The 23230-nt window shown below is 40.0% G+C and overlaps 1 protein-coding gene across 2 annotated transcripts in view; it reads left to right on the plus strand.

The window, feature by feature from the left end:
- LOC129555971 (cytochrome P450 2C19-like) overlaps positions 1–22401 on the plus strand; it is a 44735-nt gene extending 22334 nt beyond the window's left edge. For both annotated transcript variants that reach the window (XM_055425932.2, XM_088842512.1), the window contains 4 exons: positions 13556–13697; positions 18429–18616; positions 21395–21536; positions 22220–22401. In XM_055425932.2, the coding sequence (XP_055281907.2) occupies positions 13556–13697; positions 18429–18616; positions 21395–21536; positions 22220–22401 (654 nt within the window). The remainder of the gene's footprint in view (positions 1–13555; positions 13698–18428; positions 18617–21394; positions 21537–22219) is intronic.
- Positions 22402–23230: the final 829 nt, after the last annotated feature.

Genomic DNA, 23230 nt, shown 5'->3' on the forward strand with positions numbered 1-23230 from the left:
TGGGCTCGATAAAGGACAGAAATGGTATGGACCTAACAGAAGCAGAAGATATTAAGAAGAGGTGGCAGGAATACACAGAAGAACTGTACAAAAAAGATCTTCACGACCAAGATAGTCACGATAATGTGATCACTGACCTAGAGCCAGACATCTTGGAATGTGAAGTCAAGTGGGCCTTAGAAAGCATCACTACGAACAAAGCTAGTGGTGGTGATGGAATTCCAGTTGAGCTATTTCAAGTCTTGAAAGATGATGCTGTGAAAGTGCTGCACTCAATATGCCAGCAGATTTGGAAAACTCAGCAGTGGCCACAGGACTGGAAGAGGTCAGTCTTCATTCCAATCCCAAAGAAAGGCAATGCCAAAGAATGCTCAAACTACCGCACAATTGCACTCATCTCACACGCTAGTAAAGTCATGCTCAAAATTCTCCAAGCCAGGCTTCAGCAGTATGTAAACCGTGAACTCCCAGATGTTCAAGCAGGTTTTAGAAAAGGCAGAGGCACCAGAGATCAAATTGCCAACATCCGCTGGATCATGGAGAAAGCAAGAGAGTTTCAGAAAAACATCTATTTCTGCTTCATTGACTATGCCAAAGCCTTTGACTGTGTGGATCACAATAAACTGTGGAACATTCTGAAAGAGATGGGAATCCCAGACCACCTGACCTGCCTCTTGAGAAACCTGTATGCAGGTCAGGAAGCAACAGTTAGAACCGGTCATGGAACAACAGACTGGTTCCAAATAGGAAAAGGAGTGCGTCAAGGTTGTATATTGTCACCTTGCTTATTTAACTTATATGCAGAGTACATCATGAGGAACGCTGGGCTGGAAGAAGCACAAGCTGGAATCAAGATTGCTGGGAGAAATATCAATAACCTCAGATATGCAGATGACACCACCCTTATGGCAGAAAGTGAAGAGGAACTCAAAAGCCTCTTGATGAAAGTGAAAGAGGAGAGTGAAAAGGTTGGCTTGAAGCTCAACATTCAGAAAACAAAGATCATGGCATCTGGTCCCATCACTTCATGGGAAATAGATGGAAAAACAGTGGAAACAGTGTCAGACTTTGTTTTTTTGGGCTCCAAAATCACTGCAGATGCTGATTGCAGCCATGAAATTAAAAGACGCTTGCTCCATGGAAGGAAAGTTATGACCAACCTTGATAGTATATTAAAAAGCAGAGACATTACTTTGCCGACCAAGGTCCGTCTAGTCAAGGCAATGGTTTTTCCCGTGGTCATGTATGGATGTCAGAGTTGGACTGTGAAGAAAGCTGATCGCCGAAGAATCGATGCTTTTGAACTGTGGTGTTGGAGAAGACTCTTGAGAGTCCCTTATACTGCAAGGAGATCCAACCAGTCCATTCTAAAGGAGATCAATCCTGGATGTTCATTGGAGGGACTGATGCTAAAGCTGAAACTCCAATACTTTGGCCACCTCATGAGACGAGTTGACTCACTGGAAAAGACTCTGATGCTGGGAAAGGTTGGGGGCGGGAGGAGAAGGGGACGACGGAGAATGAGATGGCTGGATGGCATCACCGACTCTGTGGACATGAGTTTGAGTGTACTCCGGGAGTTGGTGATGGACAGGGAGGCCTGGCGTGCTGTGATTCATGGGGTCGCGGAGAGTCGGACACGACTGAGCGACTGAACTGAACTGAACTCTGCTTTGCTATTTTAAGTTCGTGCCCTCATTTTGCCCTGGGGCTTTCAAGCCCGGTTCTTCCTCTAAGCGCTGCCACCCATTCTCCCTCTAAGCGCCTCCGCCCACGCGTCCCTGCCCAGCCCCTGCCTGCTAGTGGGGGGCACGGGTGTCTGCGCCGCTTCTCCGCTGAGAGTTTCCTCTGGGCACTTAGTCTGTGAGTCTTAATTATTTATGTCTTTTGTCTCCCAGTTATCCGGCCCTCTGAAGTTCCGCTCACTGGTGTTTCCAGGTGTTTGGAAACTTCTTTTTTTTTTTTAAGCCTCCCTTCCAGGGATGGAGCTCCGTCCCTCCCTCTTTTGTCTCTCTTTTTATCTTTTATACTATTTCCTACCTCCTTTCGATGACTATGGGCTGCTCTTCTGGGTGCCTGATGTCCTCTGCCAGTATTCAGAAGTTGTTTTGTGGGATTTACTCAGCGTTCAAATGTTCTTTTGCTGATTTTGTAGGGGAGAAAGTGGTCGCCCCGTCCTATTCCTCTGCCATCTTCCCATGCTCCCATTCATCTGGCCATTTTAATTACTGAGTTTTCTTTTTTAATCAGAGACATCTCTTTGCCAGCATAGGTCCATATAGTTAAAACCTTTGGTTTTTCCAGTAGTCATGTATGGATGTGAGAGTTGGACCATAAAGAAGACTGAGCAGCAAAGAATTGTTGCTTTCGAATTGTGGTGCTGGAGAACTTGAGAGTCCCTTAGACTGTAAAGATAGCAAACCAGTCAATCCTAAAAAAAATCAACCCTGAATATTCATTGGAAGGACTGATGCTGAGGCTGAAGCTCCAATATTTTGGCCATCTGATATGAAGAACTGACTCATTGGAAAAGGTCCTGATGCTGGGAAAGACTGAAGGCAAAAGGAGAAGGGAATGGCACAGGATGAGATGGGAAGATAGCATCACTGACTTAATGTACATTAATTTGAGGAAACTCTGGGAGATACTGGAGGACAGAGGAGCCTAGCCTGCTGTAGTCCATGGGGTCACAAAGAGTTGGACACAAGTTAGCAATTGAAAAACAACAATGGTTTTGAAGTTGAGCAGTGTGAGTCCTTTAATTTTTTGTCATTTTTAAGATTGCTTTGGCTTTTGGGTGTCTCTTGAATTTCCAGATGCATTTTAGGATAAGCTTATTAATTTATGCAAAGAAATCAATGGTGATTTTGATATGGATTGCAGGAAATATGTAGATCAACTTACGAGGTAATGGCATTTTTAAATTGAGGTGAAATTTGCATCCATATAATTAACCATTTTAAATTGTACACTTTAGTGATACTTAGTGCATTCACATCATTGTGTTACAATTAGCTCATTCATTAAAATATTTTTTCATCACTTTACAGAAACATCAGTTCAGTTCAGTAGCTCAGTCGTGTCCGACTCTCCATGACCCCATGAATCACAGCACACCAGGCCTCCCTGTAAATCACCAACTCCCGGAGTTCACTCAAACTCATGTCCACAGAGTCGGTGATGCCATCCAGCCATCTCATTCTCTGTCGTCCCCTTCTCCTCCTGCCCCCAACCTTTCCCAGCATCAGAGTCTTTTCCAGTGAGTCAACTCATCGCATGAGGTGGCCAAAGTATTGCAGTTTCAGCTTTAGCATCAGTCCTTCCAATGAATACCCAGGATTGATCTCCTTTAGAATGGACTGGTTGGATCTCCTTGCAGTACAAGGGAGTCTTGGTCATAACTTTCCTTCCAAGGAGTAAGCGTCTTTTAATTTCATGGCTGCAATCAGCATCTGCAGTGATTTTGGAGCCCAAAAAAACAAAGTCTGACACTGTTTCCACTGTTTTTCCATCTATTTCCCATGAAGTGATGGGACCAGATGCCATGATCTTTGTTTTCTGAATGTTGAGCTTCAAGCCAACCTTTTCACTCTCCTCTTTCACTTTCATCAGAAACATACCATATCCATCAAATCCTCACTGTCCATTCCCTCCACCCTATCATGTATCAACCTGTAGTCTATGTTTTGAGTCTTTAAATTTTCTTCTTATGGATATAGTGTATAACAGAACTCAGAATATTGCCGCTTTTGTTTCTAATTCTTTCACCTCGTATGTTTTGGAGGTTTATCTAAGTTACAGTATGTATCAGTACTTTGTTTTTCTCTTTTATGGCTGCATAATTTTTTATCTTATGTACAGATGCTAATTTTTATTCATCCATGTATTGTTGTTTCTTCATGGAGTGGAATTGATGAGATGTGGTAATTTTATGTCTAATACTTTGAGGAACAGCCAAACTTTTTCACAGTGACTGTGGCATTTATATTCCCACTGGCAATTATGGGTTTCTATTTCTAATATAATTGCCAGTACTTAATTTCCAATTTCTTGTCATTACTAAAGCTTGTCTAGTAAAAGAAAATGGCTTCTCATTGTAGCTTTACTTTACATTTCCCTAATGAACGATGATGTTGAACCTATTTTTGTAGGATGTTTGTGGGTTGTTATCTGGGTAGTGAAGATCTTTTTGTATAGTTCTGTGTATTCTTGCCACCTCTTCTTAATATCTTCTGCTTCTATTAGGTCCATACCGTTTCAGTCCTTTATTGAGTTCATCTTTGCATGAAATGTTCCCTTGGTATCTCTAATTTTCTTGAAGAGATCTCTAGTCTTTCCTATTCTATTGTTTTCCTCTATTTCTTTGCATTGATCAATGAGGAAGGCTTTCTTATCTCTCCTTGCTATTCTTTGGAACTCTGCATTCAAATGGTATATCTTTCTTTTTCTACTTTGCTTTTCGCTTCTCCTCGTTTCACAGCTATTTGTAAGGCCTCCACAGACAGCCATTTTGCTTTTATGCATTTCTTTTCCATGGGGATGGTTTTGATCCCTGTATCCTGCGGAATGTCACAAACCTCATATTTCATCAGGCACTCTGTCTATCAGAACTAGTCCCTTAAATCTATTTCTCACTTCCACTGTATAATCATAAAGGATTTGATTTAGGTCATACCTGAAGGACATGAGTTTGAGTGAACGCTGGGGGTTGGTGATGACAGGGAGGCCTGGCATGCTGTGATTCATGGGGTCGCAAAGAGTCAGACATGACTGAGCGACTGAACTGAAGTGAACTGAATGGTCTAGTGATTTCCCCAACTTTCTTCAATTTAAGTCTTAATTTAGCAATAAGGAGTTCATGATCTGAGCCACAGACCACTCCGGTCTTCTTTTTGGAATTCCAAAACAAGCTACTGGTGACGGAATTCCAGTTGAGCTATTTCAAATCCTAAAACATGATTCTATGAAAGTGCTGCACTCAATATGCCAGCAAATTTGGAAAACTCAGCAGTGACCACAGTGCTGGAAAAGGTCAGTTTTCACTGAAATCCCAAAGAGGCAATGCCAAAGAATGCTCAAACTACCGCACAGTTACACTCATCTCACTCGCTAGTAAAGTAATTAAAATTCTCCAAGCCAGGCTTCAGCAATACGTGAACTGTGAACTTCCAGATGTTCAAGCTGGTTTTAGAAAAGGCAGAGGAACCAGAGATCAAATTGCCAACATAAACCGGATCATGGAAAAAACAAGAGAGTTCCAGAAAAACATCTATTTCTGCTTTATTGACTATGCCAAAGCCTTTGACTCTGTGGATCACAACAAACTGTGGAAAATTCTAAAAGAGATGGGAAAACCAGACTACCTGACCTGCCTCTTGAGAAATCTGTATGCAGGTAGGAAGCAACAGTTAGAACTGGATATGGACGAACAGACTGGTTCCAAATAGGAAAAGGAGTACCTTAAGGCTGTATATTGTTACCCTGCTTATTTAACTTATATGAAGAGTACATCATGAGGAACACTGCGCTGGAAGAAACACAAGCTGCAATCAAGATTACCAGGAAATATAAATCAACCTCAGATATGCAGATGACACCATCCTTATGGCAGAAAGTGAAGAAGAACTAAAGAGCCTCTTGATGAAGGTGAAAGAGGAGAGTGAAAAAGTTGGCTTAAAGCTCAACATTCAGGAAACTAAGATCATGGCATCTGATCCCATCACTTCATGGCAAATAGTTGGGGAAACAGTGGCTGATTTTATTTTGGGGGGGCTCCAAAATCACTGTGGATGCTGACTGTAGCCATGAAATTAAAAGACGCTTACTCCTTGGAAGGAAATTTATGACCAAACTAGACAACATATTTCAAAGCAGAGACATTACTTTGTCCACCAAGGTCCATCTAGTCAAGGCTATGGTTTTTCCAGTAGTCATGTATGGATGTGAGAGTTGGACTATAAAGAAGTTGAGCACAGAAGAACTGATGCTTTTGAACTGTGGTTCTGGAGAAGACTCTTGAGAGTCCCTTGAACTGCAAGGAGATTCAACCAGTCCATTCTAAAGGAGATCAGTCCCGGGTATTCATTGGAAGGACAGTTGTTGAAGCTGAAACTCCGGTCCTTTGGCCACCTGATGGGAAAAACTGACTCATTTGAAAAGACCCTGATCTGGGGAAGATTGAAGGCAGGAGGAGAAAAGTATGACAGAGGATGAGATGGTTGGATGGCATCACTGACTCAATGGACATGAGTTTGGGTAGACTCCAGTAGCTGGTGATGGACAGGGAGGCCTGGCGTGCTGCAGCTCATGGGGTCGCAAAGAGTCGGACACGACTGAGTGACTGAACTGAAATGAACTGTGGATTGTTACCCATTTTTATATCTTCTTTGGAGAACTGTTATTCAAGAACTTTGCCATTTTAAAATTGTGATTCGTGTCTTTATCATTGAGCTGTAAAATTAGATATTTTGTGCATTATGCCCGTCAGTTCAGTCACTCAGTCATGTCCGACTGTTTGTGACCACATGAATCACAGCACACCAGGCCTCCCTGTCCATCACCAAATCCCGGAATTCACTCAAACTCATGTCCATCGAGTTGGTGATGCCATCCAGCCATCTCATTCTCTGTCATCCCCTTCTCCTCCTGCCCCCAATCCCTCCCAGCATCAGAGTCTTTTCCAGTGAGTCAGCTCTTCGCATGAGGTGGCCAAAGTATTGGAGTTTCAGCTTTAGCATCAGTCCTTCCAATGAACACCCAGGATTGATCTCCTTTAGAATGGACTGGTTGGATCTCCTTGCAGTCCAGGGGATTCCCAAGAGTCTTCTCCAACACCACAGTTCAAAGGCATCAATTCTTCGGCGCTCAGCTTTCTTCACAGTCCAACTCTCACATCATACATGACCAATGGAAAAATCATACCCTTGACTAGATGGCCCTTTGTTGGCAAAGTAATGTCTCTGCTTTTTAATATGCTATCTAGGTTGGTCATAACTTTCCCTCCAAGGAGTAAGCATCTTTTAATTTCATGGCTGCAATCAGCATCCACAGTGATTTTGGAGACCAAAAAAAAATAAAGTTGACATTGTTTCCACTGTTTCACCTTCTATTTGCCATGAAGTGATGGGCCCTGATGCCATGATCTTAGTTTCCTGAATGTTGAGCTTTAAGACAACATTTTCACTCTCCTCTTTCACTTTCATCAAGAGACATCTTAGTTCTTCTTCACTTTGCCATAAGGGTGGTGTCATCTGCATATCTGAGATTATTGATATTTCTCCAGGCCATCTTGATTCCAGCCTGTGCTTCTTCCAGCCCAGCATTTCTCATGATGTACTCCGCATATAAGTTAAATAAGCCGGGTGACAATTACAGTCTTGTCGTACTCCTTTTCCTGTTTGGAACAAGTCTGTTGTTCCATGTCCAGTTCTAACTGTTGCTTCCTGACCTGCATATAGGTTTCTCAAGAGGCAGGTCAGGTGGTCTGATATTCCCATCTCTTTCAGAATTTTCCACAGTTTGTTTTGACCCACACAATCAAAGGCTTTGGCATAGTCAATGAAGCAGAAATAAATGTTTTTCTGGAACTCTCTTGCTTGTTCCATGATCCAGCAGATGTTGGCAATTTGATCTCTGGTTCCTCTGCCTTTTCTAAAACCAACTTGAACATCTGGAAGTTCATGGTTCATGTATTGCTGAAGCCTGGCTTGGAGAATTTTGAGCATGACTTTACTAGTGTGTGAGATGAGTGCAATAGTGTGGTATTTGACCATTCTTTGGCATTACCTTTCTTTTTGATTGGAATGAAAACTGACCTTTTCCAGTCCTGTGGCCACTGCTGAGTTTTCCAAATTTGCTGGCATATTCAGTGCAGCACTTCCACAGCATCACCTTTCAGGTTTTGGAGTAGCTCAACTGGAATTTCATCACCTCCACTAGCTTTGTTCAAAGTGATGCTTTCTAAGGCCCACTTGACTTCACATTCCAGGATCTGGCTCTAGGTGAGTGATCACACTATGGTGATTATCTTGGTCGTGAAAATCTTTTTTGTACAAGTTCTTCTGTGTGTTCTTGTCACCTCTTCTTAATATCTTCTGCTTCTTAATACCATTTCTGTCCTTTCGAGCCCATCTTTTCATGAAATGTTCCCTTGGAAGCTCTAATTTTCTTGAAGAGATCTCTAGTCTTTCCTATTCTGTTGTTTTCCTCTATTTCTTTGCATTGATCGCTGAGGAAGGCTTTCTTATCTCTCCTTGCTATTTTTTGGAACTCTGCATTCAGATGCTTATATCTTTCCTTTTCTCCTTTGCTTTTCGTGTCTCTTTTCACAGCTATTTGTAAGGCCTCCCCACACAGTCATTTTGCTTTTTTACATTTCTTTTCCATGGAGATGGTCTTGATCCTTGTCTCCTGTACAATGTCTTGAACCTCAGTCCATAGTTCACCAGGCACTCTATCTATCAGATCTAGTCCCTTAAATCCATTTCTCACTTCCACTGTATAATCATAAGGGATTTGATTTAGGTCATATTTGAATGGTCTTGTGGTTTTCCCTACTTTCTTCAATTTCAGTCTGAATTTGGCAATAAGCAGTTCATGATCTGAGCCACAATCAGCTCCCAGCCTTGTTTTTCCTAACTCTATAGAGCTTCTCCATCTTTGGCTGAAAAGAATATAATCAGTCTGATTTTGGTGTTGACCATCTGGTGATGTCCATGTGTAGAGTTAGTCCGTATAAAATATCCCATTTTTATTTTTTCCCTTTAAACTATTTTTGATAAACTTTTTTCTAATATTAATATAGCCAATCTAGCTTTATGTGGCTACTCATAGCTTACAAAATCTCTTTCTTCCTTTCTCATCAGTATTTTGTCTTTTAGCATCTCAAGTGAGTTTCTTGTACAACATATAGGGCTTTTTTTATTGAGAATAGTAGACCTGTAACTTGTACAGTTATATAACATTTAGTTACCGGTGTACCACATAATGATTCCATATATTACAAAATGATTACTACAATATTTATAATTAACAGTATTACCACACATAGTTATAGATTTTTGCTTGTAAATCTTAGGATTTACTCTCAGTGATTCAAATAGGGAATATATCATTAACTACAGTCATCATGCTGTATATTACATCACCAAGACATTTATTTTACAGCTGAACATTTGTATCTTTGATTCCCTTCACTTATTTTGACCTCTTCTCCCATCTCTGGTAGTCACCAATGTGTTCTCTCTGATCAAGTTTTTAGAATATTTCACATATAAATTTGATCATGTGGTATTTGTCTTTCTGTGTCTAATTTATTTTACTTAGTATAATAAATACAAAGCCCATCCATATTGTCACAGACGTTAGGACTTCCTTCTTTTAGGGCTAAATTATATTCTATACTTCTATAGATTTATTGTGGATATGTAGTGGAATATTTCTATACACATTTTAAAATTTTATTCCTTCAATATCTGTCTTAAATCATGAGTTTCAATCAAAGATATCAGTCTTATTGAAGGATTTATTTCTACCCTGTAATTTTTTCCTCTAACATCTGTTTTTGCTTTATTGACTATGCCAAAGACTTTGACTATGTGGATCACAATAAACTGTGGAAAATTCTGAAAGAGATGGGAATACCAGACCACCTGACCTGCCTCTTGAGAAACCTGTATGCAGGTCAGGAAGCAACAGTTAGAACTGGACATGAAACAACAGACTGTTTCCAAATGGGAAAAGGAGTACATCAAGGTTGTATATTGTCACCCTGCTAATTTACAGGGTGACATCATGAGGCACGCTGGGCTGAAAGAAGCACAAGCTGGAATCAAGATTGGTGGGAGAAATATCAATAACCTCAGATATGCAGATGATACCACCCTTATGACAGAAAGTGAAGAAGAACTAAAAAGCCTCTTGATGAAAGTGAAAGAGGAGAGTGAAAAAGTTGGCTTGAAGCTCAACATTCAGAAAACAAAGATCATGGCATCTGGTCCCATCACTTCATGGAAAATAGATGGAGAAACAGTGGAAAGAGTGTCAGACTTTATTTTTTGGGGCTCCAAAATCACTGCAGATGGTGATTGCAGACATGAAATTAAAAGGTGCTTACTCATTGGAAGGAAAGTTATGACCAACCTAGATAGCATATTAAAAAGCAGAGACATTACTTTGCCAACAAAGGGCCATCTAGTCAAGGCTATGGTTTTTCCCATGGTCATGTATGGATGTGAGAGTTGGACTGTGAAGAAAGCTGATCGCCGAAGAATTGATGCTTTTGAACTGTGGTGTTGGAGAAGACTCTTGAGAGTCCCTTGGACTGCAAGGAGATCCAACCAGTCCATTCTAAAGGAGATCAATCCTGGGTGTTCATTGGAAGGACTGATGCTAAAGCTGAAACTCCAATACTTTGGCCACCTCATGTGAAGACTTGACTCACTGGAAAAGATTCTGATGCTGGGAGGGATTGGGGGCAGGAGGAGAAGGGGATAACAGAGAATGAGATGGCTGGATGGCATCACCGACTCAATGGACATGAGTTTGAGTGAACTCCGGAAGTTGGTGTTGGACAGGGAGGCCTGGAGTGCTTTGATTCATGAGGTCGCAAAGAGTCGAACACGAACTGAAATGAACTGAATGTATTTCATAATTTTGCTTCTCAGTTCCTTCAGTATAGCCTTGTTTTTATGATCAGCTTTTTTCTAGTGTAACTTTTTTATTTCCATTCAAATTTTGTGTGTATTTTAAAATTCATTTCTTAGTACTTTTAAAAGAGATTGCTGTTACCATTTAAATTCATAACAATTCAGTATGAACTCATTCCTCAGTAGCTTCAAATCACATACAGTAACTCTGCTCCCATCCAACTTCACACCCTTATTTCATTGGTGTCCAGAATTACATCTCTATATTTTTGCCTAGAATCATCTATTTATAATGATTTTTAAAAAATTTTTTCTCTTACATAATTTAAAAAATGAAATGAGGCTTATTTATTAGAATACAGTAGAAGCAGTGATAGATTTCCTTTTTGGTATATAAAATCACTGTGGATGGTGACTATAGCAATGAAACGTATGACAAACCTAGACAGGATATTAAAAAGCTGAGCCATTACTTTGCAAACAAAGGTCCGTGTAGTCAAGGCTATGGTTTTTCCAGTATTCATGTACGGATTGAGAGATGGACAGTAAAGAAGGCAGAACACCAAAGAATTGATGCTTTCTAACTGTGGTGCTGGAGAAGGCTCTTGAGAGTTCCTTGGATGGCAAGGAGATCAAACCTGTCAATCTTAAAGGAAATCAACCCTGAATGTTCATTGGAACGATTGATGATGAACCTGAAGCTCCAGTACTTTGGCCACCTGATGCACACAGCAAACTCATTGGAAAAGACCCCAATGCTGGGAAATAGTGAGGGCAGAAGGAAAAAAGGATGACAGAGGATGAGATGATTGGAAGATGAGTCATCTCAGAGGATGAATGGTATCACCGATTCAGTGGATATGAACTTGTGCAAACTCCAGTAGATGGTGACAGAGAGGGAAGCCTAGCATGCTGCAGTCCTTGGGGTCCCAAAGAATTAGATGCAAATTGATGACTGAGCAACAACAATAGTATTTTTTGCTTTTCTATTGGCCTACATACTTATTTTTAACAAGGGACTTTATCAATCTGGCTTTGAATTGTCATCTTAAGATCATGGCATCTAGTCCCATCACTTCATGGGAAATAGATGGGGAAACAGTGGCAACAGTGTCAGACTTTATTTTTTGGGGCTCCAAAATCACTGCAGATGCTGATTGCAGCCAGGAAATTAAAAGACGCTTACTCCTTGGAAGGAAAGTTATGACTGACCTAGATAGCATATTAAAAAGCAGAAACATTACTTTGCCAACAAAGGGCCGTCTAGTCAAGGCTATGGTTTTTCCAGTGGTCATGTATGATGTGAGAGTTGGACTGTGAAGAAAGCCGAGTGCCGAAGAATTGATGCTTTTGAACTGTGGTGTTGGAGAAGACTCTTGGGAATCCCCTGGACTGCAAGGAGATCCAGCCAGTCCATTCTAAAGGAGATCAGTCCTGGGTGTTCATTGGAAGGACTCATGCTAAAGCTGAAACTGCAATACTTTGGCCACCTCATGCGATGAGTTGACTCACTGGAAAAGACTCTGATGCTGGGAAAGGCTGGGGGCGGGAGGAGAAGGGGACGACAGAGAATGATATGGCTGGATGGCATCACCAACTTGATGGACATAAGTTTGAGTGAACTCTGGGAGTCGGTGATGGACAGGGAAGCCTGGTGTGCTGTGATTCATGGGGTCTCAGAGTTGGAGACGACTGAGCAACTGAACTGAACTGAACTGATCTTTGGTTTTGTTGACCAGGAATTCCTTACCCTTTATTTTGGGGTGTTTTATAGCTCTTATTTTATGGAGGGATAGTTTTGCCACATACAAAAGTCTTGGTGGACATAATTACCTTCAAGATTTTAAATATATCTTTCCACAGATTTTTGGCCTCTATAGTTGTTGTGGAAAAAATGAAATGTTATCATATGGATGATCCTTTGTATATGACAAGTTACTATTCTCTTGATGCTTTGAACATTCTCTCCTTTGCTTTGGCTTTTGACAGTTTTATTAAAATATGCCTTACTGTGAGTCTGTTTGACTTTATTCTTCTTGGAGTTTGTTTAACTTTTTGGATTTCTAGATTCATGTACTTTGCAAAATTTTGGAAGTTTTCAGTCATTCTTATTTCAAATACTTATTCCTTCCTGATCTCTCTTCTGGGAATATATAAAGTGGATGTTACTACAACTGACTGAGTTCCATGGGTCCCTTCAGTTCAGTTCAGTTCAGTCGCTCAGTCATGTCTGGCTCTTTGGGACCCCATGAATCACAGCATGCCAGGCATCCCTGTCCATCACCAACTTCCGGAGTTCACTCAAACTCATGTCCATCGAGTCGGTGATGCCATCCAGCCATCTCATTCTCTGTCATCCCCTTCTCCTCCTGCCCCCAATCCCTCCCAGTGTCAGAGTCCCTTCAGTTCAGTTCAGTTGCTCAGTTGTGTCCGACTCTTTGCAATCCCATGAATCACAGCAAGCCAGGCCTCCCTGTCCCTTAGGATCTGTTTATTTTTCTTTATTCTTTTTTCTTTCTGATAATCACATTGCAAATTTTTATTCTTTCTTCAGGCTTGCTGTTTCTTTCTTGAGTTTCCTGTAGTCTGTTATTCAAACTTTCTGGTAAATTAAAAAATTTTTAGGTATTGCATTTTTTTAGCTCCAAAATTCTGTTTGGTATATTTTTATAGAAACTTCCTCATTATTTTGTACTTGTTCATATACTTTTCAGATTTTCGTTAGTTCTTGATGATTTTCATAGTTGTTTAAGCATATTTAAGACATGTATCTAAAAGTTTTTATTTAGTAAGTCCATGTCTGGACTTCCTCAGGAATGATTTGTGTCAGCTTGGTTTTTTAACTGTTAGTGGTCCTTGCTTCTTCCTTTTTGGTGTACTTTGTAACTTTTAAATTAAATTATTCCTAGGAAAAGCACAATCAAGAACTGGTGTATACCGCTGAAAACTTGGCAAACACTGTAATGGATTTGTTTGCAGCTGGGACAGAGACGACAAGCACCACGCTGAGATATGGACTCCTCCTCCTGCTGAAACACCCTGAGGTTACCGGTATGATAACATGGTGGGCAGGGTGACTGCAGAAGAGATGAGAGAAAGCTGCTTGAAAGTATTCCACCTTGTTTCTCTCAGAAAACTATTTAAGTCTCTGCACAGCTGGATTTTTTTCAAATTTAATGAAAGGATAGTAATGTGACATCTTTACATAATATGAGAAGATGACTAAGAGGATTGAAGACTCTGAATGGTAAGAACATCAACACAGCAACATCTGAATTTCATGGGAGGTCAGTGTAGCAGGCATGGCCAGCATGAATTGACCTGGAGCTGCATATTGGTTTTATTATGGAAATGTAACTGTGATGTCCCTTCATTCTGAAAATGTGATGTTCCAAACAACAGTATCTGTGGACTACTCGGTGGTCTAGTGGTTACAAATCCACCTCCAACTCAGGGGTATGGGTTCAATCCCAGTTTGGAGAGCTAAGGTCCCATGTGCTGTGGAGGGTGGCCAAAAATCAAAACAAAAGGAAAAAGAAAACAAAGCCAGTGTTGTGAAAATGGAAATGCTCCTTATTGAAGCATAATTAGAAATCATAGAAATTTAATGAAGCTGCCTGATATAATTTCCACAGTCTAGGGAGTTTTCTAAAGAGTTAGAAATAAATTGGCTTAAGATATTTATGTAAGGAATTGTATTAGTCCATAAGTTTCTTTTCAGAAAAGTGGTTATTGCCAAAAAAATACATTTTGAAGAGTCAAGAATTTTATCTTTCACAAGAACTTTTTGTTAGAAATTAATTTTTAAAAGATTATGGTTATGCATCACTGTTTAGAAACATACATTACCTTGATTAGTGTCAGAATAGCCCTGAAATGATCATAACATATAAGAATTCGCCTTTTAAAGTTGTATAAGAGGAGTTCAAGAAGCAGCCAACAAATATTCAACAAATTTCTGATACAGAGAGCATATTGAGGGGTGACAATGAAGTCAATAGTGAGGATAAAGTTGTTCAGTCACTGAGTTGTGTCCAGCTCTTTGCAACCCCATGGACTGCAGCATGTCCTACCCTGTCCTTCAGTATCTCCCAGAGTTTGCTCAAATTCATGTCCATTGAGTCGGTGATGCCATCTACTCATCTCATCTTCTGCTGGTCCTTTCTCCTTTTGCCCTCAATCTTTCCCAGCATTAGGGTCTTTTCAAAAGAGTTGGCTCTTTGCGTCAGGTAGCCAGAGTACTGAAGCTTTAGCTTCAGCATCAGTTCTTCCTTTGAATATTCAGGGTTAATTTCCTTTAAGATTAACTTGTTTGATCTCCTGTAGTCCAAGGGACTTTCAAGAGTCTTCACTGGGACCACAATTCAAAACCATCAATTCTTCAGTGTTCAGCTTTCTTTATGGTCCAACTCTCACATCCATACATGACTACTGGAAAGGCCATTCCTTTGACTATAGAATTTTGTCAGCAACATGATGTCTCTTCCTATTACTCTGCCCTGGTTTGTCATAGTTTTCCTTCCAAGGAGCAAGCGTCTTTTAATTTCATGGCTGCAGTCAGCATCTGCAGTGATTTTAGGCCTAAGAAAATAAAATCTGTCACTACTTTCACTTTTTTCCCTTCTATTTGCCATGAAGTGATGGGACTGGATTCCATGATCTTAGTTTTTTGAATGTTGAGTTTTAAGCTGACTTTATCACTCTCCTTTTTCACCCTCATCAAGAGGTTCTTCAGCTCCTCTTCACTTTCAACCATGAGAGTGGTATCATCAAATGAGGAGAAGTCATTTATGTTCTTATAGTCTTAAATGTTCTGAATTGAGAAGTACCTAGTTTCAAAAAGGATGGAGGAGACAAAGGCTGATAAAAGTAGCTCTCCCAGCCACGAGTCTTTGATAATTCCTTTTATCAGGTAACTTTGATTCTCCAATGGGATGAGAGAGGTTTACTGTCTAGAGAAATGGAATCTAAGAGATCCTACACTCAGGACGCTTGGCAGAGACGAGAAAAGAGTGAGGTCACAACAGAGAGGAAAGATAAGGGAAGAATCCACTTCTTGAATTCAGAGATTCTTAGTTCCTTTCTCCATCATGCTTCCTGAAGTTCAGCTGCCAGAGAAAAACTCCAGAGTCAGCACTCTAGAGAAAACACTTCAAAGTTTTGCCATCTAGACAGAAAATTATCTTAACATGTCTCACAGAGTGAATGAAATAAAAACATCCTTCCCAAGACACAGGTCATGAAATTTCAGAACACCAGGATGAAAGAGAAAATCACAAAAACTTTCAGAGAGACGCAGCAGATCATAGATAAAAGATTAGAGTTCACAACAGCATCAGAATTCAAGAGTAACTATCAAACTGGGTATTAATTTTTAAAGGGTGCTTTCAGTCTTGTATGTTTGTCACAGTTTTTATCTACTCTTTCCCCTTTCTCATCCAGATGCCTGAAGTCATGTCAGAGGAGGTCATGGGCTCCAGGGATTTGAAAAGCTCATGAAGGAGAGTGAAGGTGTCAGGGTTATTGCTACATAGCAAGCCTGGAGAATATCCACATCTAAATGGATTAGGTGGATAAAGCAGGCATGAGGGGAGACATCAAGAGCAAAAGAGAGGTGATGGAGCATCTGTGGTTTCTGAATAATAAGTAAATTATTAGGAGTTTGAAACATCTGCCTCAGTGTTATGAAATAATCCTACATCAAGATACAGAGTTGTTCGAATTGAACTAAAATAATAATATTAGGTCCAAGAAAGTACCAAAAGGGAACATAATCATAATTTTCTTACCAGGAAGCAATGTTTATTTAGTCAGAATGATGTTAGAGTGAATATTCTAACAGCCAAAAGTTGTGGTGTAAAAATATTGGCGAAATGGACTAAGGGGATTTGTGTGTGTGTGTGTGTGTGTGTGTGTGTGTGTGTGTGTGTGAGTGAGTGTATGTGTGATTTTGTATGAGTGGGGGATGGAGATGTAAATTCTCAACTTTTATGCCAGGACAACAGATTAGTGTTTCAAAATTTGCAAGTTAAAAATAGAAACAAAGAGTCATTATTTAGAAATAGAACATGAATTTCAGAAGAAACTGCTAAAATGCTCAAAGTGGTGGCATTTGACAATAGGAGGATAAAGTGAATACCATCGTAAATTGTTCACACAAAATACACAAATACAATAAAACACATACAAGTTAAAATTTAACCTATATTATTTTGATATAAATATTAAAATTAATTTTTATCCTTGTTTCTTTTTTCAAGGACAATATTTTAAATTAATTTATTTATTTTAATTGGAGGCTTGTTACTTTACAGTATTGTGGTGGTTTTTGCCATCAGTTCAGTCGCTCAGTCTTGTCCGACTCTTTGTAACCCCATGAATCACAGCGCGCCAGGCCTCCCTGTCCATCACCAACTCCTGGAGTTCACTCACACTCATGTCCATCGAGTCGGTGATACCATCCAGCCATCTCATTCTCTGTCGTTTCCGTCTCCTCCTGCCCCTAATCCCTCCCAACATCAGAGTTTTTTCCAGTGAGTCAAGTCTTCACATGAGGTGGCCAAAGTATTGGAGTTTCAGCTTTAGCATCAGTCCTTCCAATGAACACCCAGGACTGACCTCCTTTAGAATGGACTGGTTGGATCTCCTTGCAGTCCAAGGGACTCTCAAGAGTCTTCTCCAACACCACAGTTCAAAAGCATCAGTTTTTCGGCGCTCAGCTTTCTTCACAGTCTAACTCTCACATCCATACATGACCACTGGAAAAACCATAGCCATACACTGACATGAATCAGCCATGGGTGTCCATGTATCTCCCATTCTTAACCCCCCTGCCACTTCCCTCCACATCCCATCCCTCCACATCCCTTGTCCCACCGCACCAGCTTTCAGTGCCCAGTTTCATGCATTGAACTTGGACTGGTGATCTATTTCACATATGGTAATATACATGTTTCAATGCTATTCTCTCCAATCATCCCACCCTCACCTTCTCCCACAAAGTCCAAAAGTCTGTTCTTTATATCTATATCTCTTTTGCTGTCTAGCATACAGGGTCATTGTTAACCATCTTTCTAAATTCCATATATATGTGTTGATATACTGTATTAGTGTTTTTCTTTCTGACCTACTTCTCTCTGTATAATAGGCTCCAGTTTCATCCACCTCATCAGAACTGTCAAATGTGTTCTTTTTAATCGCTGAATAATATTCCATTGTGGATATGTATCACAACTTTCTTATCCATTCATCTGCCAAAGTAATTTCTTGACTTTATATTCTGTTTATATTTGAAACATTTCATCATTTCTTTTTGTTTTATCATGTATGCTAACATAGAGATATGTATAGATGTATCTTAAGCCAGGCTTGTAAGAGACTTACATGTGTCTGTACTATGGCCATTACCTCTCTATGTTTAGGTTCATTTCTGGTCTTGTAGTTTATGTATATAATGATGTTGAAAGTGAAAGAAAGTGTTAGTCGTTCAGTCGTGTCCCTTTGCAATCCCATGGGCTATAGCCCACCATGCTCCTCTGTCCATAGGATTTTCCAGGCAGGAATACTAGAGTGAGTAGCCATTTCCTGCTCCAGGGCATCTTCCCAAACCAGGGATAGAACCCAGGTTTCCTACCTTATTGGCAGATTATTTACTGTCTGAACCACCAAGAAGTCCATATGCTGTTGGGACACCTTCATAAATGCCTCATGTATCCCTGAATTGGTATGGAATATGGTGTGCATTTTCCTCTTTCTCCATCATTCTTACTTATCTCTTATCAGCTAAGATCCAGGAAGAGATTGACCGTGTCATTGGCAGACACCGGAGCCCCTGCATGCAGGACAGGAACCACATGCCTTATATGGATGCTGTGATCCACGAGATCCAGAGATATATTAACCTGGTCCCCACCAGTATACCTCATGCAGTGACCCAGGACATTAAGTTCAGAAACTACCTCATCCCCAAGGTAAGATTGGTTTCTCTTATACTGACCTCATTGGTCTCGAAGTTCCCATTTACACAGTACGGGTGCAACCCTAGATGAACACAAGGTGAGAGAAGTAAAAATAGTATTGTGTGTGGTGGCTTGATGGGTTGAGTGTTATTTCCAGTTTAGTCTATAAAGCTTTGTAACAGATTTCGACAGGTAGCAGTGCGAGACTTCCACATTTTTTGTTTCTTTTATATTGTTTGTCTAACCATAGTTGTCCACATTTCCAACTGAATGTTAGTATCAGTTTGTCCATTTACCAAAATACTCTGCAGGGATTTTCTTTTAGAATGGTGACATTTTAGATCTATTTAGAAAGACTGAATATCATGATATGAATATGATATAGTCTCCCTGTTTTAAAGGGCTTTCTGTAATGTTTGTCAATAATTTATTCCAGGCATTGGCTTGAATATTTTGGAGATAATTTTGCCAAGGTGGTTATTGTAGTTATAAATTTTTAAAATGCCTTTTCCATTTTTTGTATGTAATATAAAAATATAATTGATTTTATCATTTTTATGACATTGTATATGGCAAACTTGCTAAATTTAAAATCATTTCTGAAAATTTCTCTCTAGTTAATTGCAATTTCTATATACATTATCCTGCTTGTCTGGGTTAGTATATTTGTATCATCCTTTTTTAATTTCTGATCTGAAGGAGAGTTGAGGTTAACATCTCATTAATGGGAATGATGTTTTATGTATATTTTGTTGGATTTTTAAAAGTCAAATTAGAGAAGTTTGCCTGGTGGCCTAGTGGCAAAATAATCCTCTTACCCGTACAGGAGATACAGGAGACACCAGTTCAATCACTGGGTCAGAAAGCTCCCCTGGAGAAGGAAATGGCAACCCACTCCAGTATTCTTGCCTGGAAAATCCCATGGCCAGAGGAGCCTTGTAGGCTATAGTCCATGGGAACAAAAGGAGCCGGACATGACTGAGCAGGAGCACCAACAATAAATATTTGGTAAACCACACCAGGTTGTTTTAGTTAATGTAGAATTCAGATTAAATCATTGATAAGCCAGAATGATTTCACTATATTGCAATATGGGAAAACTTCTTCCATTAATAACCATGTACTTACCCATATCCAGCTATCCATCAAAACCTCCTTACTTCACTATGCTGCTGAGTCACTTCAGTCGTGTCTGACTCTGTGTGACCCCATAGACGGAAGCCCACCAGGCTCCCCTGTCCCTGGGATTCTCCAGGCAAGAACACTAGAGTGGGTTGCCATTTCCTTCTCCAATGTATGAAAGTGAAAAGTGAAAGTGAAATCGCTCAGTCGTGTCCAACCCCCAGCGACCCCACGGACTGCAGCCCACCAGGCTCCTCCATCCATGGGATTTTCTAGGCAATAGTACTGGAGTGGCTTGCCATTGCCTTCTCCGTACTTCACTATACATACCTCAGTAACAGTGATTATCGTACACAGAGGAATAATAGCATGGCTTATCACTGAAACAATGATATTATTTAATGCACCGGCTATACTTAAACTATCCCAACTTTCTTAGAATAACCTTTCTAGTGTTTTTTTTTTTTTCCTTCATAAATGAGGTGAGGGTCCATACTATCACTTACTCCTTTATTATTGGTTATGCTGTTCTGTTCACATGATAAAGTGGTATTTGTCAGACTCCTCCAGAGCAGAGGTCCTTTTTTACACTTAATACACCAAAATCTATTGCATGGAACGTTAGGGCTTTGAGAGTATAGTGTTTCTTAATCATTTACTCAACAGTTTTAGCTTTGCTAGCAAAACTTGTTTAAATTGATGATACTAACCTGAATTGGTGTGAAATGATTTTTCTAGTTTTATCATTCTTCCTGTGTTTCAAATCTAGGATTAATCTGTGATGACATCTACTCTATTTTTGTTTTCTTAAATAATTTTATTTATTTATTCATTTATTTTTGGCTGTGCTGGGTCTTTGTTGATACACACAGGCTTTTCTCTAGTTGTGGCAAGTGTGGGTTAATTTCATTGCAGTGCACAGGCTTCCCATTTTGCATGACTTCTCTTGTGGAGCATGCGCTCTAGGACACAAAGCCTTCACTCATTGTGGCGATTTGGCTCAATAGTTGTGGTTCCCAAGTTCTAGTGCACAGGTTCAGTAGTTTGGTGCCTTGGCTTAACTGTTCCACAGCATGTGGGATCTTCCTGGACCAGGGATCGAACTTGTGTCTCCTGCATTAGCAAGTGGATTCTTTACCACCAAACTACCAGGGAAGCCCTACCATATATTTTTAAATAAAGGCAGACTGTCTGCATGGCAATGGTAAACACTAATATTTGTTACCAAACTTATTATCACAGAAGATCATATATCCATTTATAAAAACACTATGAACAAGTAACTCCAGACCTTCCTAGTTCAATGGGGACTTCCATTTTAAACCGTAATCCAAATACAGGATAAGTGAGAATAAAGCACCTGGTGGGAACAGACACTTGTACCCAAATATGGTGATTAGCAGATTGGATTCATAAGGTCTGACACCCTAGGACCCAGATACTGAGGTTTTCAGATGCTGTTGAAGTTCACTTTAGCAGCATCACTGCCACTAATCTTAAATTTATCCTTGTTAATTACTTGTTCTGTCTGCCTCAAAATTCCACTGCCCTTCTTTGGACTGAAGATTCCTCATTATTGACCCTTAGAATGGACTAAACAATTTGCAACATTTCTTTTAGCTTCGTGACTTCTGCATAGTTTAGTTTATCTTCATCTGTTCTTTCCAGGGCACAGATATATTAACATCACTGACTTCTGTGCTACATGATGACAAAGAATTCCCCAACCCTGAGGTATTTGATCCTGGCCACTTCCTGGATGAGAGTGGCAACTTTAGAAAAAGCGACTATTTCATGGCTTTCTCTACAGGTAATTTTTTTTTTCTTCCCTCAATCCTTTAGAGGACAAGATACCTTATAAGGATCAGTTGGGAGTTACATAGTAATCCTATGGGGCTGGTAGAAATGCTTTGTCCACGATGAGGGACAGCAATCCCAATGCCCACGCACCTCCCTCCCCATGAGACATCGTCATTATTGGGCTAGATTACTGGAGCTTTGGAGAGGTGACCCAGTTATTTCAAATTTAGAAATAAAACTTGAGCTGGAAACTGAAAATGTAAGAGAACCATATTATAAAATCTCAAGATGTGTTGGAAGTTGAGGAAGAGTAGGTATACTTAGAGCAGAGAACAGAGGCTGCGAAGAATGAAAAGAAACATGTGGGACTACTAGATTAGGATCAGAAAAAGCAGCCAGTATATGTGACTTTCTTGAAAAAGATAGACAGAAACTTGAAAATATATTGCAGTTATAATATGTGAATAATTTAAAGAAGTGTTTGGAATACTCAGTAAATATTTATTGAAAGAATAATATTTGATGTCAGGTGGATAGCGTATGTGGCTACCCTTTGTCCATTAGTCTCCCTAGTCATCCTGCTTTCCATCCATCCATTCAAACATTCGTCAAATGGCTAGTACATAATCTCTTTCTGGCAGCCAGAAAGACAGAGTTCAAGGAATATGTACTCTCTGTGTTTGCTATTTTCAGGAAAACGTGTTTGTTTGGGAAAGGGCCTGGCCCGCGTGGAGCTGTTTTTATTCCTGACCACAATTTTACAACAATTTACCTTGAAATCTGTAGTTGATCCAAAGGACCTTGACACCACCCCAGTTGTCAATGGGTTAGCTTCTGTGCCACCTCCTTACCAGCTCTGTTTCATTCCTATGTGAGGAATGTTAGATCATCTGGCTTCTTCAGTGGTGTCTTCAACTCCCTCTCATCTGTGGCTTCATTCACCTGCTTCCCCTCATCTTTCCGGAGAGTGCCTGCTCTGACCTCTCTTCATTCATTGTGCAATTTCACTGCAGATATGTATCTGCTGTTCTTCATACTCTGTAACGTCTGTATTGGCTACCAGATAACGCACATAATTATCTGATGTTGAATAGTTCCACATGCATAGGACTATATACTCCATCAAAATAAAACAAGATGATTACTCTCTGTACAACACAGAGCTATTTCTGCTATGCCAGTTCCTAATAAAGCACATAACTTGGTAAGCCAGTACCAAGCTTTTCTTCTTTTTTATTTTATTTTAATTATTTTTTATGGTAGTTCTATTTTTAGTTTTTTTTAATTTATTTTAATTGGAGTCCAGTTTCGATGCATGATCCAAGCTTTCCTTCTTTTGTGCATATTGCAGATAAGGGAGGAAAGAAAAAAAAGGCAAAGATGTCACATGGTCCTCATAAGCACAGAGAAGGACAGAGGGAATGAGAGTAGAAAAGCTCCCTTAGGTGCATGTTACCATGAGTTACTAGAGGTTTGGACTTGAAAGTAAAAGAAATTGTTTTCAGGAGCATCTTCATCTTGTAGGGATTATGAAGATCACTGTTGATTGTTGTTTAGTTGCCCAGTAATGTCCGACTCTTTGAAACACCGTGGATTGTGGCCCTTGTGTCTCTCTGTCCATTGGATATAATATCTCGGCCACAAATACTGGAGTGTGTTGCCACTGCCTTCTCCAGGGGTTCTTTCCCACCCAGGGATTGAACC

This window comes from Moschus berezovskii, chromosome 12 (assembly GCF_049115385.1).
Source record: "Moschus berezovskii isolate FMDL1 chromosome 12, NW_MosBer_1.0, whole genome shotgun sequence".
Taxonomy (NCBI): Eukaryota; Metazoa; Chordata; class Mammalia; order Artiodactyla; family Moschidae; genus Moschus; species Moschus berezovskii.